This window comes from Epinephelus moara, chromosome 13 (assembly GCF_006386435.1).
Source record: "Epinephelus moara isolate mb chromosome 13, YSFRI_EMoa_1.0, whole genome shotgun sequence".
Lineage (NCBI taxonomy): Eukaryota > Metazoa > Chordata > Actinopteri > Perciformes > Serranidae > Epinephelus > Epinephelus moara.
This window is the reverse complement of record NC_065518.1, coordinates 590,835-611,047: the sequence shown is the minus strand read 5'-3', so window position 1 is coordinate 611,047 and position 20,213 is coordinate 590,835. Positions and strand designations below refer to the sequence as shown.

Genomic DNA, 20,213 nt, shown 5'->3' with positions numbered 1-20,213 from the left:
AAGGGGGGGGGGGGTTATTGAGGGCTTTGTAGGTGATGAGGAGGAGTATTGGGTAGGGAGCCAATGAAGCTGTGTGAGGACAGGTGATGTGGTCCCTGGAGGGGGGGCGGGTGAGTAACTGGGCAGCAGAGCTCTGTATGTGGTGCAGTTTGTGAAGGCTGGTAGAGGACCATAGAGAAGCTGTTACAGCAGTGGAGTCTGGAGGTTATGAAGGCGTGGAGGAGTATTTCTGCAGTGAGGGAGGTGCAGAGATGGAAGAATGATGTTGCTGATGTTGCTGATGTGAGGTTTGAAGGAGAGAGTGGGGTCAATTATGATCCCAAGTTTTCATACTGAGGGGGAGGAAGTGACATCATGGCCATATCGCCCAGCTCTAGCAGTGAATATTTATTGTGGTCATATTTAAAAATCTTGAACATTGTGCAACATGTTGTCAACCAGCAGCTTCACATCAGTGTTACCCTGCTGCCTGCTGAGGCACTGATGACAGAACAACAGCTTCACTTCAGTGGAAGATCATGAATTAAAGCACATGTGATGAAAGTGAGTCGTCGACTGACTGAATGTGGACGAACTGAGACACACTGTTGAATTTCACAGGATGTTCATCACTAGTCTTGTAACTGGATGAACATTTTCAGAACAGACTTCTTTACACTAACAATGGGAACAATTTGGAGGTGTTGTTATTTACAGGTTGTTACGGACTGGTTTAACTGGTCCAGCCCACTTGAGATCAAACTGGGCCGTATGTGTAGTGTGACACTCCTGTATGAGACCATATTTATTCATTCTTAAAGCATTTGTAGTCAATATGTTTGTTATTAACAATGTGTGTGAAAGCTGTCGATCGTAGTGATGAACCCTCATTCAGTGATCAGCAGCTCTGCAGTGTTTCAGATCTGTGGAGCCTTTGATTGTTTGGTAACTCAGTGTTTTGGTTTCAGGGCTCAATACTTTACTGTTTTGGCTCACTCTCACACACACTGTGGTTTCCCTCGGCAGCAGGCAGCTGTTTGCAGAGATAAATCAAGCGTGCACCACCTGCTCAGCAGCAAACAGCAGACAGACACAGTTAGAGACAAGCTGGTGAACACAGTGGAGCATTTATGTTTCCCTCTGGAGTCGCTGGAGACCAGGAACAGTTGAGAATATTGGACGTACATTCGTCAGTGGACACAAACATACAGACTGTCACTGCTGGATGTGTATCAGGAGCTGTTTGCCGTTTAAACTGAGTGGATGATAATGTGTCAAGATTGTTTTTACAGTTTGTTCTCCAAGTAGCCAGAAACAGTTGAGCAGGAGAAATCAGGTTCCCATGTGTCCACGAGGCGTTTTGTTAAAGCTTTGTTTCTGAGGACCCTGAAGAAGGTGTCGAGTTAGGAATGTTTCTTGTCGCCATGTCAGCTCGTGGGCCGCGAGCTTTAAGGTGAGGAGTAAGATCTTAAAGTCAGTGAAGCTGCTGAAGGACAGGTGATGTGATGTGATGTGATTGGTGGACGGGGCTCTGGGCCAGTAGAAGTTTGTGGATGGGTTTGAGATGGAGACAAAAAAGAAGTGATACAGAATCAATGCATGGTGTGAACAAGAGTGGCGGGGACTGTGCGGTGTGAGGGACGGACGGAGGTGGGTCATGTTGCGTAGATGGAAGCAGGCAGACCAAGTGACATCACTGATGTGAGCGTGGAATGACTGTGAACCTGCAGGGACGGAGAAACTGAGGAGTTAGTGTGAAACTGTTTGCTGAGGTTCATTTGGTGCCAATGAGAAATTATATTTTGTTTTGCACTGTAGGCGTTCAGCCTGTCAGTGGCTGAGCCCAAAATCTGTATTCACTTGCCAAAAGTAGGTGAAGTTGAACGTGTGAGTGTGATTTTAATGCACTATTAAGAGTCCTCAAATATTCCCACAGTGGATCAAAGAAAGTCGCATCCATTGCATGACCTCTACATTCTGCTAAAAGCCCCACAATGCACTGGGACACTACACCTGCAGAATGATGATTCATACAGTAAATGTATCTGATATCTGGTAGGAGGCCCCGGGGCAGACCCAGAACACACTGGAGGGATTATATATCTCATCTGGTCTGGGAACACCTCGGGGTCCTCCAGGAGGAGCTGGGAAGTGTTGCTGGGAGCAGGGACGTCTGGGGTGTTTGCTCAGCCTGCTGCCCTCACGACCCGGCCCCAGATGAGCGGATGAAAATGGATGGATGGACAGTAAATGTCAAAAATGTCATTTGACTGCTCAGTGAGGAGTAAAGCACTGCATGTGTGTAATACAGGGAGCAGTGACTGAGTGAATGACACAGATGAATAACTGCAGATTTAACCAACACGTCTTCTGTTCTCTCTCCGGCACAGTTCTATCAAATGGCTTTGGCAGCAACTCTCCGCTGACTCCGTCTGCCAGAATATCGGCCCTCAACATCGTCAGTGATTTACTGCGGAAAGTCGGGGTGAGTCACTGCTTCTGACTTCCTGTTTCCAGGTTCCAGGACTTTCCCTTTCTCTTCCTCCATATCTCAAGCATAGTGCAGAAAGTCCCGTCTTCCCCTCATGTGTTGTTGGTGTTTACGTCTCCACCACAGGCTCTGGAGTCCAAGCTCGCCGCCTGCAGGAACTTTGCCAAGGACCAGAAGGCGAGGAAGGCGTACTCTCTTGACAACAGCAACGTGCTCAACGCAAACACGGCGAACTACTCGCAGTCACTCCACACATCATACTTTGACAAAGCGTGAGTGAAACCTTTGAAACATTTTTCATATCTTAGTGATCAGTGGGGAAAGATTAATGACAGACTGTCACATTAAACCACAAGATTCCTGTCACATGTGTTCATGTGAACACGTAGGTGTGTTTATAATGAGAAAGGGAAGTGGTGCGATGTAACGAAGCACAAATTCAACATACTTGTACTTTAGTTTAGAATTTCCATCTTATGCAGCCTTACACTTCTGCTCCACATCTCAGAGACACATATTGTACTTTTCACTCCACTATATACTGTAAGGGTTGCAGCGATACACCGTGATATTAAAAACTAGACGGAGAATCTGAACATTATTTTAGTTATTTTCTAAAGGTAATCTTGTGTGCCTCAGATAAAACATTGTTTTCATTCTTTTAAGGATCATTTTGACTCATAATAATAGTAATAATTCAGTAATATCATCATCACAAAGCTGAAAACACCATGTAAAGTTGACCTTGTAGAGATACGTGGTTCTCAGAGGACAGCCACGCTGCAAACATATGAAGATCTTATAGACCATGATGCATTGCTGTAGATTAAACTAACCAACAGTATGAAGAGGAGTTAAAATAAACACAACCTTAAACATCTACAGCAGAAGAATGAACCCAGAAACATCAGATAGAAGACAGGAGGAGAACACTCTGACTTTCACAGTGTGGCGTCAGTACTTTAACTTCAGTAAAGGATCCGATTACTTCCTCCACCTCTGGTGAAACGTCGTGAGACATGTGTTGTGTGTGATGTGCTGACGACTCAGGAGGAGAATCTGAGACCTGTCTGTGTGCGTTTGTTCCCAGCAGGACAGAGATGGTCACGTTCCCGTCATTGATTCTGGGTAATCGCAGCTCCTCTTGTTCTCTGAGTGTGTCGGGCGCATTCATGCATGCTGCTGCTGATTTTAACCATTCTTCTCTTCCCATGTAGAGCTGATAGAAATAACCATGACTGTGGGAGAGATCCCGGCCACTAACTGCTGAAGGGTGGTGGTGATGGTAGTGGTGCTGTGACGGTGCTGGAATTTTCCTGCTGTCTTTTTAACTCTTAGCTGACCTAATAGATCTTTCTCCTGCTAGTGTGTTCATGTTTTGGCTCCAGATCTAACTTTTAATGATGAATAACAAGCAGAGCTTTTGTGTGTGCGTGTTTTGGTATTTTTGTGTTCTGTCTTAGGAATGAAGTTTGTCAAAAAGAAGAGAATCCTGATATCAAAAATGAAATTTGCTGGCAGAACTTAAAACCAACAGTGTTTGTTGGCCTGTCAGCACTTTATGACGTCCCCACGCTGTGTGTGTCTCTCAGCTCTGAGCCCATTGGTTCCTACTGAAGATGTAAATCTTTAACAATGGGTCACAAATATATTGCATGAGGCGTGAGGCGACACTTTGACACAGCAATGCTTTGACCTAAATGCTAACATGCTGATGATCAGCAGGTGTAATGTTTAGTAATCTTTATTTATAAAGTGCTTTACATGTCAGAGTAGAGCAGCAGAAATCCAGACGCATCAGACCAGGCGACAGTTTCCTCTGTGTTTTTAACCTCCCATCCAACCAGATGTTTGCTGATAAATTCGGGGTTAAATTTTAGCTGAATCTAAGTTCTTTAGTAGTGCCCAGTGTTTGTGCTGCATCACTCCTCTGTGCTTGTGTTGACAGCAGTTACTTGTCTCAGGCTGGTGGTGAGAGCAGAGACTGGCAGTGTGACGGTGTGTCGTGTTTCTGCTGTGTGAGGGAGAACTACAGAGGCAGAGTCGGCATATTGAGATACACACACACACACACACACACACACCCACACACACAACAACAAGGTCATTGTCCCTCTGGTTTCAGAGAAGGGCGTTTGTTATGTACACCGCTCACCTTCAGCACATCTGGAAGACAAATGCATTGTGTCTCACTCACAGTAACTCAGAACAAGAACAGAGTGTTGGACCTTCGCTCTTTTTGAGAACAGACCAAATGTGCCCAAAATATGTGGAGTGTCAGAAGTTGACACGGTCAGATTGTGTTTACGTATTTATTGATCTAAATCAGGGAGCTTCTCTTCCTTTAGGGCCGGGACACATGCTGCACCTTAAACCCTCTGGAAAACATGAGCTTGGGCTCTGGGTGCTTGTCTCCTGCCACCTGTGTGCCAACTTTCAAAGGCGCAGAGGAGGCAGGTTGCACCTGAAGTTGTTCAGCTATATTGCATCGTAGCCTACTCACAAGAAGTTCAAACTTTGGAGCTGATCTTCTTCCAGGCACTGTTGTTTAAGTGCATGGCCTCTAGTTTCCTGGCGCGGCGCAGGGTGGCGAACCCCGTGCAGAGCTAGTTTCGAGCAGCGCAACCCGAGGCGCGCTCAGTCTGGTAGTTTGGCAGACCGAGGTGCGCTGAGATGGGTGTGGCGGCGCAGCAGGGGGAGGTGTCGACAGATCCAGCTTGGCACAGTGACAGTTTCGTGCCAAAAGGCTTTGCCGAAGGTGCGCTAAAAGCTCGCCATCTGAAACCAGGTCTACTGTCAGCGCAGGCGGAGCGCAGCCGGTGTAAGCCGAAGTTTGGCTGACCGGCGGACAGTGCGCACACGTCACCAAAACCTCACAGGCAGGTTTCCAGAATATCAGGCACATTAACGATGCAATAAATACCCAAAAAACCACTATTCAATGCAACTATCTGCAATCAGCACATAAATGTATCTCTATATCGACTGTCCCGTCACATCTGATGTCAGATCAAAGGGGATTGGCACCGTTTGGCACGTTTGGCACGCGTAATGGAAACCCAACCTGATTTGATTAACACAGCTGCAAACTAATGAGTTCACATCCCTCTCAGCCAACCACAAACAGCCACAGCATCAGATAGGGAGTATATATTCAGCATCTGTCATCTTAGAAAAGTCAAAAGAAAAGAAACAGAGTGAGACTGCGAGAGAGAAAGAGAGAGCGCGCGCGCACGAGAGAAACGCAACATTGATTTACAATTGTGGTGACCTCCTCCCAGGCTACCTTTGCATCATCAGCCCGTGGAGGTCTGCTCGCAGTTCCGTATATTCGGACACTGCGAGCTCGGACCTCCCGGACCAAAACATCAGGTTCCTCCTGGGAGAAGTTTGGCCGTCTGACGCTGCTGCTCTCTTCTGCCATGGCGAATTGAGTAAACTCTCATTATGCCATCGCGCGGCGCATTTAAGGGCGAGGAGAGGGGCTCATTTGATTGGTGTGATGTGTGTAAAACCCACTCCACACCTTCTCTCCTCCCTCTTTCCGACTTGCGCCGGTAGGAGGGATGGAGGTGGGAAAGAGGAGTAGCTGCGCCAGCGCGCACGGTGTGCCAAACTTGCAAAATCCGCCTGGCCACACCCAGTTGGCGAAGCGCAGGTGCGCTGCGCCCCCGCCTCGCCCGGTCTTTGAAACTAGAGGCCAAAATCAGAATACTGTTTGTGGGAGAGATGTCTGGCTGTGATTGACTGTTCTCTGTCACAGGACATGAGTGTGTTGTGCTGTGTTCAAGTGGCAACCTCCGGGGCTGAGAAATGAAGCCAACACACAAGTGACAAATACTGCAGTACCTCTAACGGCCACTTGAGGCTGGCTCCATGAGCGAGTCAGTCCCCACAGACCCACATGTTAAAGGCCACAACTTTACAGCAGAAACATTCTCAGAAGCCATTGGCTGTATCGCCGTCTGACTTCCGGCAGACGGCGATACAGCCTCTGGGGGCAGACCCCCGATTTTTTGGCATTCCAGTTTGATTTGGGCGGAGGAGGCGAATTTCCGTTTCCGACTTCCGTTTATATGTTCACTGCACGGACTATTTAACCTGGCAACAACTGCAGCTGCTCAAACGTGATTGGTCAATATCACGCGGACTACAAACAGCCTACATCCTGAAACCAGGGCTCTTCCACTCTTCTTACATTTGATCAAGGCTTAAAGTTACAGATGATTCAGGGCGGGCTGCAGCTCCACCCCCTCACCCCAAATATGGTCACTTCTGGCTCCAAAGAACCCAAGATGGTGACGGCCAAAATGCCGAACTCAAAGCTTCAAAACAGGACCAGTGGGTGACGTCACCATAGCTACGTCCATTATTCTTACAGTCTACATTCACAGCCTAGTTTGGAGCTGATCCTCTTCCATGGGACAGACGTAAAGCTCTGGAAGCTCTGCACTGATGTGTACAGTAAGAAGGGAAGATATCTACCAGCTGTGATTGGTTGTTTCCTGCCACAGGACAAAAAGTTCTAAAAGAACTTTGTTTATCTCGGGGTGCAGCCTTCGCACCCTGAAAATGATGCGCTCAGGAACTCTTGTGCACCTCAACAAAGGGTGCACAAAACGCAGCATGTGTCCAGACCCAGTACGGGACAGTGGTTCCCAACTGGTGCAGCCACAGGATCCAGATTTCTCCTCAGTCAACAATTCATGGTCCACACAGTTTAATACATTCAGCATCACACTTGTGTGTGAACATGTCGCCCTGCTGTTCACTGTCTGTCCGTCAGTCGCTCACTCTACAGCAGGAAACCATTCTTTAAAGTAAAAGCTCTGTGCTGGAAATGAACTGTACTTTAAGATAAAGTGTGTTTCTTACAAACGTGACACCCTCACCAGTCACGTGCACTTCATTCAGAATGGACCCCAGACCCACATTTGGACCTGGACCCACCAGTTGGGAACCACTGCCTCAGACTATACTGTGTTAAAGCAGAGCTCATTAATTTATATATTTGGCAGTTTATTTTGATGAATCATGAAACTGAGTTAAAACCTGCTCTGGTTGTGGGTCAAAAACTCCTGTCAGCTGTGGCTCGGGAACTTTCCGCCCTTCATTCATTCCAGACTCGTGACTCACATGGCCCAAACCAAACAAGGGATACCAGTCATAGTTGGACAATGACCCACAACAGAAACCAGTGTAACCAGTAGGTCAGGTGAACTTTGCGTCTTCCTTCCCGCTTTCTGCATTCAAGTTCCATTTTTAGCAACAGGTGCATAAAGTGCATCATCTCTGTCCCAAAGCAGCAGCAGCGTCCTGTGTGTGTGTGTGTGTGTGTGTGTTTGTGTGTCTGTTTGTGTGTCTGTGTGTGTCTGTGTGTGTCTGTGTGTCTGTGTGTGTGTCTGTGTGTGTGTGTCTGTGTGTGTGTGTGTGTGTGTGTCTGTGTGTCTGTGTGTGTGTGTTTGTGTGTGTCTGTCTGTGTGTCTGTGTGTTTGTGTGTGTCTGTCTGTGTGTCTGTGTGTTTGTGTGTGTGTGTGTGTGTCTGTATGTGTGTGTGTGTGTGTGTGTGTGTGAGGGAGACGATGATGATGATGATGAAGATGAAGAAGAGTTTATCTGACAGTCGGAGCAGTTCTTACTTTCAGCTATGGAGGTCCATTTCTGCCAGGAAAACAACAAATAGAGTCATTTGGTATGAACAGAAAACACAGTGTGTCTGTGTGTGTGTGTGTGTGTGTGTGTGTGTGTGTGTGTGTCAGCTGAAAGCTAAACTTATGTTTTGACTCACTGTGAGTACATTATGTTTTTGTCCTGGCAGAAATGAGCTCCGTGTAAACCAGCTTGTTTCATTATTGCAGCTTTCAGTTGAATTGTATTTAACTTCATCAAATACATGTTGTCAGTGGCTGGTGGTGGGTTGATCCATGTATGTACAGATGTCGGCCTCATGCTCCTGGTTTGATGCAGCTCTTCTAACTTTTTTGCAGCAGGACGGTGAACGGACTGAAACCTGGCGCCCTGACGGCCATCACGGCCCCTCCCACCGCCTCCTCTGCAGGCTTAGTGCCCCTCGCTGTGTGACGTGAAGCCCAACACACTGGTCGCCTCGACATGTAAAGAAGAAAAGGCCTCAGACAAATACTGTAAATCTTGGTTGGTGTACTGTCACCCCGGGCCGTCTCTGTTGCACTGTAGCTGTGGGTCCCTGTCTGTATATCTCATGTGTTACTGTTTCTGCTGTCGGCTCACTGGCTCGTACAGAACGGTGCCTCACCTGACTGTTCGGGACACATTTAAAGGTTTCTTAAAGCTCTCACTCTGATTTGTAAAACGTGTGCACCGTATATCTAAAAAGGGAAATATTATGCAATTAAAGGTTTTTTAAAATATTTAAACAGCTTTTTCAACAACATTAACGAGCAATAACTTGAGCTGAGTGCACTCACACCCACCTGCTGACGCTATGACTGGAGAAGGAGCAGTTGGCTGATGTGCAGATGTCCTGGATGATGTGCCACATGGCCTCCATCAATTATTGATGCTCCAACATGTGCAGCATGTGAGCCTGACAGGTTCATGTGTTACACATTATCTCATGTAACCCCTGTTTTTATTGCATCTGGAAGGGAAGGGGAGTCTTTGTGTCTTTGTGTCCGTGTAGTGAGTCCAACACACCATCTGTCCTCTGAGCTGTGTGACATGACGTGTACAGTATTGGTCATATTGATCGTTTATTTTTAGGCATTGAAGTGGAGCTGTCGTCGTGTTTGGACCAGTTAACCAGCATCTTGTTTCCTGTGTTCAAAGTGTTTTATCCCGTTTTAAAACCTTTGACTTGTGACTCGACACTCGGCAAGTGAAGCACTTTTTATTCTTTTTCATTGGAGTGCAATATTGCCTGTTTGTTATAGTTTGTGGGTTTAATTTATTTCAGATTTCTTTTACAGCATGTTTTAATAAAAGATGTAACTCTACTGCATCTGTGAATGTTTCAATCAGTTTTGACTGTGACTGTTGTTTTCAACTAGAGCTGCAGCAACTCAACTGTTTTGACAATTGATTCATCATTTCAGGCAAAATCTCGTCTCGTTCTCCAGTCGCAGCTTCTCACATGTCAACATTTGCTGTTTCTTTGTTTTACATGATCGTAAAATTACTTTCTTTGAGTTTCAGTTTGTTTGTTTCAAAACAAGCGATTTGAAGACGTCACAGCGGCTCTGAGAAATTATGGTGAGCATTTTTTGTTTTCTACTTTTGGATCTTTCACAAACCTAATGATTAATTGAGGAAGCAGTCAGAGGATGAATCATAGGCTGTAACTCTACTTTCAGTCTCTGTTTATCTGTTTATCTGTATTTTTAATGATTTGTTTAGTTTCCAAAATGTCACAAGTGAAACAAAAAGTTCTCAGAGCCAAAGATGACTTTGTCAAATTGCTTCTTTTGTCCGCTCGTTAAACTAAAACCCAAAAAATACTCAGTTCATTTTGACAAAGGCAGAAAATCCAAACATTTGAAAATCTGAAAGCATTTGATTCATTTATAAGTGACTTCAAACGATGAATCAGTTATTAAAGCTGGTGTTAATGATTATTTTTCAGTTCATTGTTTCATCACTAGAAGACGTTCCACATGGTTCAAGTTTGATGGATTCTTTTCATGTGTCTTATCCTCTGAGTTCACTCGTTTCACATACTGAAGACTGGAGATCAAAGGAACACACAAAGTCTGGGATAAAATATATCAAACATGAAACAGCTGTTGATTCTACAAACAGGAATTTAACAACATATATTTACTCTTTTTTGGACTTCTTTAGCCTTTGTTTTATGCAGCAGGGGTCCGTGGGTTGGAACTGACCTGAGGGCCGCTGCTGCACAGACACAGTCTATGCACATGGGGCACCTGCTCCACCAGGTGAGCTATTCAGCGTCTTTTTGTCCATAGTTTTATTATTATTATTTATTATTATTATTTTATAATTGCTATCAAATAATTCTGCCTCCACATCAGAATTTTTGGATTATGAAATGAAAATCAATCAGCAGTCTTTTAAAACTTCCTTTAATTGTGTAACAAACTTTAAATCAGCATTAATTTCTGTGAGTTATAATTCAACCGTTGATTTGAAAATCAATGATGTCATAGACAAAATTTAATACACACCTGATGTTGTGAGGGATTAGACGTCACTACCAAGTTTTAAGTCTCCACTGTAAAATGTGTGGGCCAACATATAAGTTAAAAAGTCTTAAAGGGATAGTGCACCCAAAAATGTAAATTCAGCCATTATCAAACTTCACCTGAGCCTCCCTCGACATATGGGTGAGTAGATAATGACTGAATTTTCATTTTTGGGTGCACTATCCCTTTAAACTCTGTAGAGTGCACTGAAATTGGTAGAAAAAACGTAAAGCATGTCTGATTTATATTTTGAGAGCTAAACTTGCAAAAACACCAATATGGCCTTTTCAGTTTTATCAACACTGCCCTCTGCGGGGTGAAACTGTAAGTACATGAAACAGGGAGCAGATTTTGGCACTTTGATCATTTAATTATTAATATTCATGATGCCTCAAAACAGACACAAAATAGAAAAGTACATACTCGTTAATGTTTATGAATTATCACAAATTCATCCACTGATGCTTCGTTTATCAAAACACAAACAGTTTGGCTTCCTGCAGGACAGACAGATGTCTCCAGTCCAGATGTCTTCAGGCTGCGTACAGTAGGATCTAATGTCCACATCTGTAAAGTCTTGAGACAGAGTCCTGAGCTCAGTGTCAGTTCAGCTCCCTCCTCTCTTCTTCTCGGCCACCTCTTCTATCTGCTTCATCCTTCTCTCCAGGATCTCCACCCTCCTGGCTTCGTTGCGAGCTCGCTCCTGAGCCCTGAGCTCCTCCACATCCACAAAGAACCTGTGCCTGCAGGGAGGAGGAGGAGGAGGAGGAGGAGGAGGAGGAGGAACTGTTATTATATATCGGAAAACTCTTTTTTTTTTTTTGGTAGTTTTAAGCTGTATGCAGCTGAAACTAATTAATCGATCAACAGAAAGTGAATCTGTGACTATTCTGATAACTGATCAACTGTTTGAACCAGTTATTAAAACACAAACACCAAATATTTGCAGTTCAAGCAAAAGAGAATTTTGCTTGAACTGCAAATGTGAGAATTTGCAGTTTGTGTTTGTCTTATGTGTCTAACAGTAAACTATTTATCTTTTGTTTTTGAACTATTTGGAAATTTTTGGACACTTTGGTCTCAGTTTGGGGACGACTTATTTTTAATGACAAACGTTTGGAGCTTGATCAGGAAGTATGGACAAAGAGTCACATTATTTTATCCTGTGCTGCTTTAACTTTGGTCTTTTTGGAAAAAAAATCTGTCTCAACTTAAAGTATGATTACAAATCCCTGGAGTAGCTCTTTATTATTATTCACAGATTCAGAGAGCACTGACATCATCAGTTGAGCCACATGAAATTAAACTGCAACTATTTTAATAATCAGTCGATCAATCCTTTTAATCATACTGCAAACAAAAGCAGAACTATTACACCACCTTTAAACACAGTTTCATTCTGCACACACACAGCTGCATTGTGTTTAAAGATGAATGAGGGACAGGCAGCAGGAGCAGTTACAGGTCAGCTGGATGAAGGGAAGTGAACCGAGGTGCATCAGAAAACACTACAGCTCTATGCTGCCCTTCAGTATTATGAGCCTGACAGTTCCAAATGACAATTATTGCAGTAAAACACACAACATGCGATAACTCATAACTCACCTGTTAAAGAAAGCAGCTGCCAGTCCCACAATTAGTGTCCCAAATAAAATTGGTTTGGTCAGACGCTTTTTAGAGGACAGCTGGCGCGGCTTCATTTTAGCTGAGTGTCCAGAGAAAATGCCACAGGCCGGAATATAAACAGTAAAATAACCTACATGTGATTTTTACTTGACCTTTAATGCTAACTGCTCGTTACATACCTCCTTCGTGTCGGGCACTTACTCGCGTAACACCACTTCCGTTTCCTGCTTTTTATCAAATTATATAATTTTAAAAAGTACACATTTAATCACCCATATCAGAATATATTAGGTGTTTTAATATGTTTTAAATTTGATCGACAGAACAATAATATTATTAATGTTACAAGTTATTTTAAAACGGATAAAGTAGGCGGGAGCTTGCTCTTGTACGGACACATTAAAGGGACGGATCAAAACAGGAAATGGCGGAAAGTGAACCCACATTTAAAAAGTTTGTTTGATCTGTTTAGGTTAGTTTGTTTGATATAACCGTCTGAATCTGGGGGAACATTGGAGCTAATGCTAAGCTAATGCATTTATTAGCTTATTTTGTTAGAGTTGGTTTGTTTGGTCGTAGCAGCAGGAGCTAATGCTAAGCTAATGCATTTGTTAGCTTATTTTGTTAGAGTTGGTTTGTTTGGTCGTAGCAGCAGGAGCTAATGCTAAGCTAATGCGTTAGTTAGTTTGAGCTCTCCGTCTGAATGTGGGTGAACACCGGAGCTCATGTTGAGCTTATGCATTAGATAGTGTAATTTGTTAAAGTTGATTTGCTTCGTCTTAGTTTTAAGAGAATACAGGAGCTGTTGCGTTAGTTTGTTTGAGCTAATGCTAAGCTACTGTTGCTAACATGTGGAGAAAGGGCTCGTCTGAGGGCTCCGACCGGTTTGAATATTTACAGACTCTGGTCACAGAGTTTCAGGACACCGACAGTGAAGGTGAGTAACGTTACAGTCACTGTTATCTGTTATAATTCAGCTGTCTATGTGACTTAAGGTCATTGAGAACACTGACGTCTCCTTGAGGGATCTCTGGAAATAACAAACAGCTAGTTTTAGTCTGTAAAGGCCGTGATATGATCCATAAACAACCGCCATCACCAGAACACAACAGGATCAGCTGTATCTGCTGTCAGTCTGACACTGGACAATGAATACATTTACTCACGTGTTGTTTTCAGCTACTTTATAGTGTCTGCCACACAATGTGTCCCTTCACAGTGCACAGTCTCTGCCCTGCTGTCAGGTATTTTATTTAGTGTATTCTCCATGTTCACCAAGGTGATCAGGCATCATCTGGAGAAGTTTCTTCTTTCCCAACAAAACTTATTTTGGGACACACAGTCATTCAGATTGCATTTTCAGTCTGCCACCAAACACATCAGTGTCCCCTCTCTGTAATGCACAGCCTCTGCTCCACCTTCACTCATTTTATTTTGATTTATTTGATTTCACTTTTCTGTCAGAAAACAAATCTAAAATTTGTCCTTTGTCCCAAGATGTCCACTGTTTCACATGAATACACATAAATATAAAATAAACCAAACAACATTTATCTGATCAACAAAGCCGTAATTACAAATGGTACAAATCACATCAGGCATTACGAAAAGTGAATAAATGAATAATTCCCTTTTAATATTTAGTGTTTGACCCACTGAGAAGTCACACTCTGATTTAATAGATTGACAGACTAAGAAACAGAAGAGTTCCTAATCATTTTCAGTCGAGCCTGTGGCATTCAGATTGTGCCTAATAATCTTGGTGAATATGGAGACATTTCTTTTTTTCCTGGCAACAGTTACAGAATGGGGGGGGACACAGTTTTCAGACTCCATTCTTAGCCTTCTACAAAATGTATCCCCTCTTTATAATGCAGAGTGTCTTCCCTACCATCCAGTATTTAGTTTTGTGTACCTCAGGTCATGCCTAATAATCTTGGGGAATATGGAGACGTGTCTTCTTTTTGAGTAAAAGTTATAGAGGGGCACACGTTCAATCATTCTATCCCCTCTTCATAACGCACAGGGGTTGTTCCACACCAGCTCACCCAGGACTTCTGATTCATGTCATGGTTTTTCCTGGGAAAAGAACAAATTCATGGGATGTTGCTGAGTGAAGCTCCAGCTACTCTTTTAGTCCTGAATTTTTGAAGTTTGACACTTTGAGCTAAATTTCAGCATTTTAAAGAATCTTTGTTTGTGGTTTCTAACTTTGACCTTTGCAGTTCTTTTTATGTTTATTTTAAATCTCACTAACTGCTTATTTTTCACCGGATTGTGTTGAAATGTGTCTTGAACATCTGAGAAACCCTCAGAATAATTTGCAACATGTATTAATGTAAATAGTCATTGCTGAATGTTTTACACTGATCACAGGGGAATAGATAGTTTTTATGTCTCATGTAGTGCTGTGTGAATACAGTGACAGTTTCAGCAAATGTGTTTTTGTAATACAAGTTACAAACTGCAGCCTGAAGGAGAGGGGATCCAGGGGAATATCTTTCAACAGTATGCTAACATAACTTATCAACCAACATGTGTGCTGATAACAGTTTGTTTGTGATAGACTGATAGAACAGACTAAATGAGTTAATCTAATAGTTATTATATTTAACTTGTTTGACTTCATCAGAGGCAAAGGAGCAGGTGCTGGCTAACCTGGCCAACTTTGCGTACGACCCAAAGAACATGGAGTATCTGAGGGAGCTGCAGGTGACCGACCTCTTCTTGGACATGATCACTGAGGAGAATGGAAACTTTGTGGAGTTTGGGATTGGTCAGTATAAATCATTGTCTCTCTCCCATTGTTTTTCATGGTGCAAATGCTGCCTCCTAACATCATTAATCTGCCTGTGTGTCATGCTCTCAGGGGGGCTGTGTAACCTGAGCATGGACCCTGAATGCCGACGCATAATCCTGCAGAACAGCGGGATCAGCTTGGTAACGCATTGTCTGTCGAGCCAGAGGGAGGAGACCGTCCTGTCAGCCATCACTACACTCATGAACCTCACAACGCCGTCATCCCGCTCTGAGATCACTGACCCAGCCATCCTGCAGTGCATGCTGCGCTTCTCCCTCTCAGAGAGCCCCCGCCTGCGCAACCTGGCTGCTGTGTTTCTGCAGGACTGCTGCACCGAGGAGCAGGTGGCCCGAGCAGAGCAGCAGATGCAGGGACAGCAGACTGCAGTCGGCATCCCGCTGCCCAGGGACTAACTTACAGCTGAGGTATTTATTTGGGAGACTTTATTGTATTTTAGAGGATTAGTTTGCTCTCCATGAGAGTGTAAGAAATATGTTACTATATATGGGCACCCAGACCTCACACCCCCACTCGTCTGGGGTCAGTCTTTCCACCACATGTTGATACTGCTGCAGGGATCTGCTGACACAAGATTGAGGTCCCTCATAGGGATGCACCGATCTGATATCTGGATCAAATATCGGCCCTGATATCATTAAATAGATGGATCGGGTATCAGAAAATGCAACCTGTACCTGAGGCGATCCTTTGCCTTTAAATCTATTGTGACGCAAGCTACGTCATTCGTCATGGAGCGAAGGAGAGAATCTGCTGTGTGGAGGTATTTCACACTATTTTAACTGCTGTTGCACAATTGTTTATTTTTGTTAAAAATAAATAGTTCATCATTTCATTAATCTGTTTCATCTTGTTTCATTTTATCTTAGGAGAGAACTGTGTAGTCATCAATGCCTGATGCCTCTAGTCTTTACTGTTCTACATGTAAAGGTATATAGCTTCTTAGGTCAACCATGGTATCAGATCAGTATCGGGTATCAGCTGATACTCAAAGCCACAGCATCGGGATCGGGATGGAAACTGAAAAAGCTGGATCAGTGCATCTCTAGTGCCTCACTGATTTTGGGTGTTCAGGTAGGGCTCACAGTTTGTGTCTCAGTTCCTCCCAAAGGTGTTTGATGGGGTTGAGGTTGAAGTTCTTCCACACATGGAGCTGGCTTTGTGCACGAAGACACTGTGTTGGTCTCTTTCCTGTTTCAACGTGACAGAGTTTGAGGTGATATTTTTATTGTCTAAAATATCATAGCATGCTTTGGTATAAAGATTTTTCTTAGTTGTTCACATAGTTTTGGGCATGTCGTAAATTCTTGAGGCTGCATTCAAACCAAATCAGGCGTTGTGGTGATTAGTTGAAGGGTTGTGTGGTGGAGTGGGAGTGTTGATTTGTAGGAGAGTGGAGGGTGCAGAGATTAAACCCGGTCTCCCCGTCTCAGTGACTGAATGTTTGTCTTCACTAAGTTTGTTTATGTTGACTTTAAAGATCTGTAGAATTCCTTTTGATTATCATTACTGTTGTATCTGTACTGCAACAAGACACATGCACACACACAAACACAAGCGAGTGCTCTCCTTTCTGGGATTGTACACAACTAGGTGATAAAATATACTTTATTTATTTTTCTCACTATAATATTAAACGATAGAAAAAGACTGTCCTGTAGATTGTGGGTATCTTCTGGTTTGACTGCTGGGTACGCAATTGGCCGCTGCAGCGTGGCGTCGAGTTGTTTCTCAAAAAGTTGATTCCGTTTCTAATTGTCACCACAGGCTACTGTGTGTTAATGCTAGCTGTAGCTGGAGGCATTACGTTGTCCGGGTGTCCGTATGTCCATCCCATTGTCGTGAACATGATATCTCAAGAATACCTTGAGGGAGTTTCTTCAAATTTGGCACAAACGTCCACTTGGACTGAAGAATGAACTGATTAGTGGTCAAAGATCACTGTGACCTCACAAAACATGTTTGTGGCCATAACTCAAGAATTCATGTGCTACTTATGACAAAACTTCACACACATGTCTACCAGGATAAAATTATGAACTGATATTTTATATCCCAAAGGTCAGTTTCACTGTAACATCATAACATTCTGTATAAAACACATTCGTTGCCATGAGTCGACGTCATATCTCAGGAACAGAAGGAGAAACCCTTGGCCACATACTGAATTGGTGACTCTAACCTTGAAAGTGTTTCTTCACAGCTATCTTTTTCCTCGTGTCTGGAGAGGCGGGCCGTCAGATCTTCCTGGCCACACCTGAGCGTGTGGTCTCACCTTATAAAAAGGCCTCGTTTGTCATCCTGCTCTCTCTCCTTCCTGACTGAGCAGCTGACAGCCACATGGTGTAGTTTGGTTTTCCTTTGTTCCATTTGTTCTGTTTTACACACACACACACACACACACACACACACTGCAGTCACACACACCACTTTGACATGCATTATTTCTTCTTTTGCAGTATGTTTAGTTAAACATAACATTTAATTAACATTAGTTAAACATTTAGTAACATAAATAATTTCCCCTCGGGGATCAATAAAGTATTTCTGATTCTGATTCTGATTCTGATAAATAAACGACCTCTGTACCTTGGAATGGTTGTGTAGACTCTCTGTTGTTGCAAACTGTGAGCCAGGGTTGGAACAGCAAAGATCCTCTGTGTGTGAAGCATCCATGTTTTCACAGACATGAATGTAAACTGTCAGAGAAACTTCATTGGTGCGCGGAGGCGGTAATTCAGTAATTCTAGTTTGTGGTTTGTTTTTGTTTTGTGTCCCACCACAGCTTAGACTCACTGCCTATGTTCAGATGAATGGAAGGAGTCACATTTTCATGGTAATGCCTGGTTTGATGCTGATGCAGCCTAAAGCCAGCAGTCATCTGGTGCTTATTTATTCCCTTATATGTGGCTGCTGTTCTGTATTTTTTTCTCTCATGGTCAGAGCACATGCTTAAAGCTGTAGTGTGGAGTTTTTGTTTCCCCCTGCTGGCAGTGAGAGGTATTACACACGCTCATAACATATGCCTGTGGGTGAAGTTCTGCATCTGCCCCGCTCGAAACTGTTCTTGGAGGCTTCTTAGGATTTTCCACCATGTCTTCTGCCATACTGCAAACCTGCCCCCCCCCCCCGTACTTCAAACTGTCAGCACACATAGTAACAGAAAAAACATGAGAATCTGGCACATACAGGTAAAGTATTGAGGGAACAAAATAAAAAGCAGTGACAAACAGAAAAAGTCAACAAAAACAAATCAAATGTAAAATTAATTAAATAATCTCTCCTTCCTTTCATTGTGACTGGTTGATGTTAAACACATACATACATAATACATCTAGTGTGCCTGCGAGGGGAACGTCCTCATAGGTGTCCGACACCAAAATGTTGTGCTCTTTGTTACCACATGAGGGAAACTGGATAGTTTGTGTTAAAGTGAAGGGCTGCTCTGCTGCACTGTGACAGATTAATACAGTTGATTGCTAATGGCACAAAAACAGCATGTGAATAATTTAATTTTATTGACCTCCAAAAGGGTACGAAGAGAAGTGAACAAATCTCACTTGTAAAGTCAGGTTCACTGACTAAGATCAGTGTCAGTCTCCAAAAATGTACATTCCTCTGGCTTTGAAGTGATTTCCTAACACCCGGGGCGGATGCTGGAGCACCCAACTGGTTGACTCTTGCACTTGGCGCTCTTTGTAAGAATACCATGTCCTGAAACGTTAAATCCAAACCCCCAAAAATATGTAAAATCTAAAAAAAACAACAAAGTAAAATAAACCTTGAGGTTCTTTCTTAAGAGCCAGGAGCGCTGTTTGTTTTCTTCTCTTCTCTTCTTAAGAGCTATTTCTGGGCCGAGTCCTTCAGGTCTAGACGGACGACGACATCTGATCCTGCAGCCCAGCGTCAGTTGGACTGCACGTGTAGCCCGGTCAGACTTGAGAGGAAATTCTTTACAGCTTTGAGAGTGTATGTGTCTGTGATACTCGTTCATTTTAAATGCCACAGAATTCTCATTTTCTGTAAGGGTGTGTGTGTGTGTGTGTGTGTGTGTGTGTGTGTGTGTGTGTGTGTGTGTGTGTGTTTCTGAATGGCATTCCAATGGCTTAAGAGGCGAGCACCTGCCGCCGACATCAGTAAAAGTACCTTCATTCTTCCCGTAAAAAGAGAAACACCCCGCCTGGTTTTAATAATGTGGTACAAAGTTTATTTCAAATGGATGTAAAAATATTTTAATAGTTTGTTATTTTTGCAGGATAAAAAAAGAACTCTAGAGAACAGAGGGGTTCAACAGTTCTGCACCGATCTTCAGTCTGCTGTAAGTTCACGTTTTATTACACCTATATTATATAGTAGGAGAGTAATAAAGGATATGGCTGGTGTTATTCTAGATTTTTCTTTTTGTCAACAAATCCCATGAAAAGACCAAATCCACATCCATCCATCCATCCATCCATCCATCCATCCATATCTGGTCACAGGAATTTTTAGCAAACGTTATTCCAACAGGAAGACGGTGCAAAAGTCAAAATGAACTGCAGTGTGTGTGCTCAGGGAAATGAAGGAACACTGTGTGATGTGTTTTTGTGCACACATGCAAGTTGTAGTTGGATCAATTGTTGGTTTTGATCTTTTAATGGGATTTATTGACAGTAAGAAAATTGCCAAAAAGATCTAAATTCTCTTTATCCATGACTCTCACTTCTCCTTCTTCAGTCCGAGCTGCTGCTCTGCTTCTATGCGTAGTTTGTGTTTCTGGATCTGAAAGAAGAGACAGAAAAATGTGTTGTGAGTTGTAGTAAAGCTGAAGACTGTAACTGCAACTGCACTCATTACACCTGTTTAAAGAACAGGAATTGAAATTTAACCAACTGTATCACATTGGTGAGGTTCTGCAAATGCATTGGACCTGCTGTCATTACGCACAAATGTTATCCACGACTGTAGCTGTTTATAGCGTCCATACTACTTGTTCATTACCACACACCTGTAAAGGTTACGATTACATTTTGTATGGACGACATACTATACTATGGCGTTTTTGGATGATTTCGGACGACATGCTATACTATGGCGTTTTTGGATGATTTCGGACGACATGCTATACTATGACTTT

The 20,213-nt window shown here is 43.2% G+C and overlaps 3 protein-coding genes across 7 annotated transcripts in view; all 3 read left to right on the top strand.

The window, feature by feature from the left end:
* The window catches only part of ndel1a (nudE neurodevelopment protein 1-like 1a), a 30,118-nt gene extending 20,670 nt beyond the window's left edge, over window positions 1-9,448 (top strand). Inside the window, exons 7-10 of one of the 4 annotated variants that reach the window (XM_050059481.1) lie at window positions 2,370-2,464; window positions 2,597-2,742; window positions 3,564-3,598; window positions 8,461-9,448. In XM_050059481.1, the coding sequence (XP_049915438.1) occupies window positions 2,370-2,464; window positions 2,597-2,742; window positions 3,564-3,598; window positions 8,461-8,468 (284 nt within the window). In that variant the 3' untranslated portion in view covers window positions 8,469-9,448. Of the gene's footprint in view, window positions 1-2,369; window positions 2,465-2,596; window positions 2,743-3,563; window positions 3,599-8,457 lie in introns of all 4 variants that reach the window. The other 3 variants (XM_050059480.1, XM_050059478.1, XM_050059479.1) reach the window with 3 other exon arrangements.
* Window positions 1-20,213, top strand: part of LOC126399424 (PH and SEC7 domain-containing protein 1-like) — a 261,872-nt gene that overhangs the window by 207,740 nt on the left and 33,919 nt on the right. The window lies entirely within an intron of this gene.
* armc7 (armadillo repeat containing 7) lies at window positions 12,693-15,936 on the top strand. Its single transcript, XM_050059505.1, has 4 exons — window positions 12,693-12,889; window positions 12,961-13,216; window positions 14,912-15,055; window positions 15,149-15,936. Exons 2-4 carry the CDS (start codon window positions 13,129-13,131, stop codon window positions 15,490-15,492), a joined length of 576 nt encoding a protein of 191 aa, XP_049915462.1. The 5' UTR covers window positions 12,693-12,889; window positions 12,961-13,128; the 3' UTR covers window positions 15,493-15,936.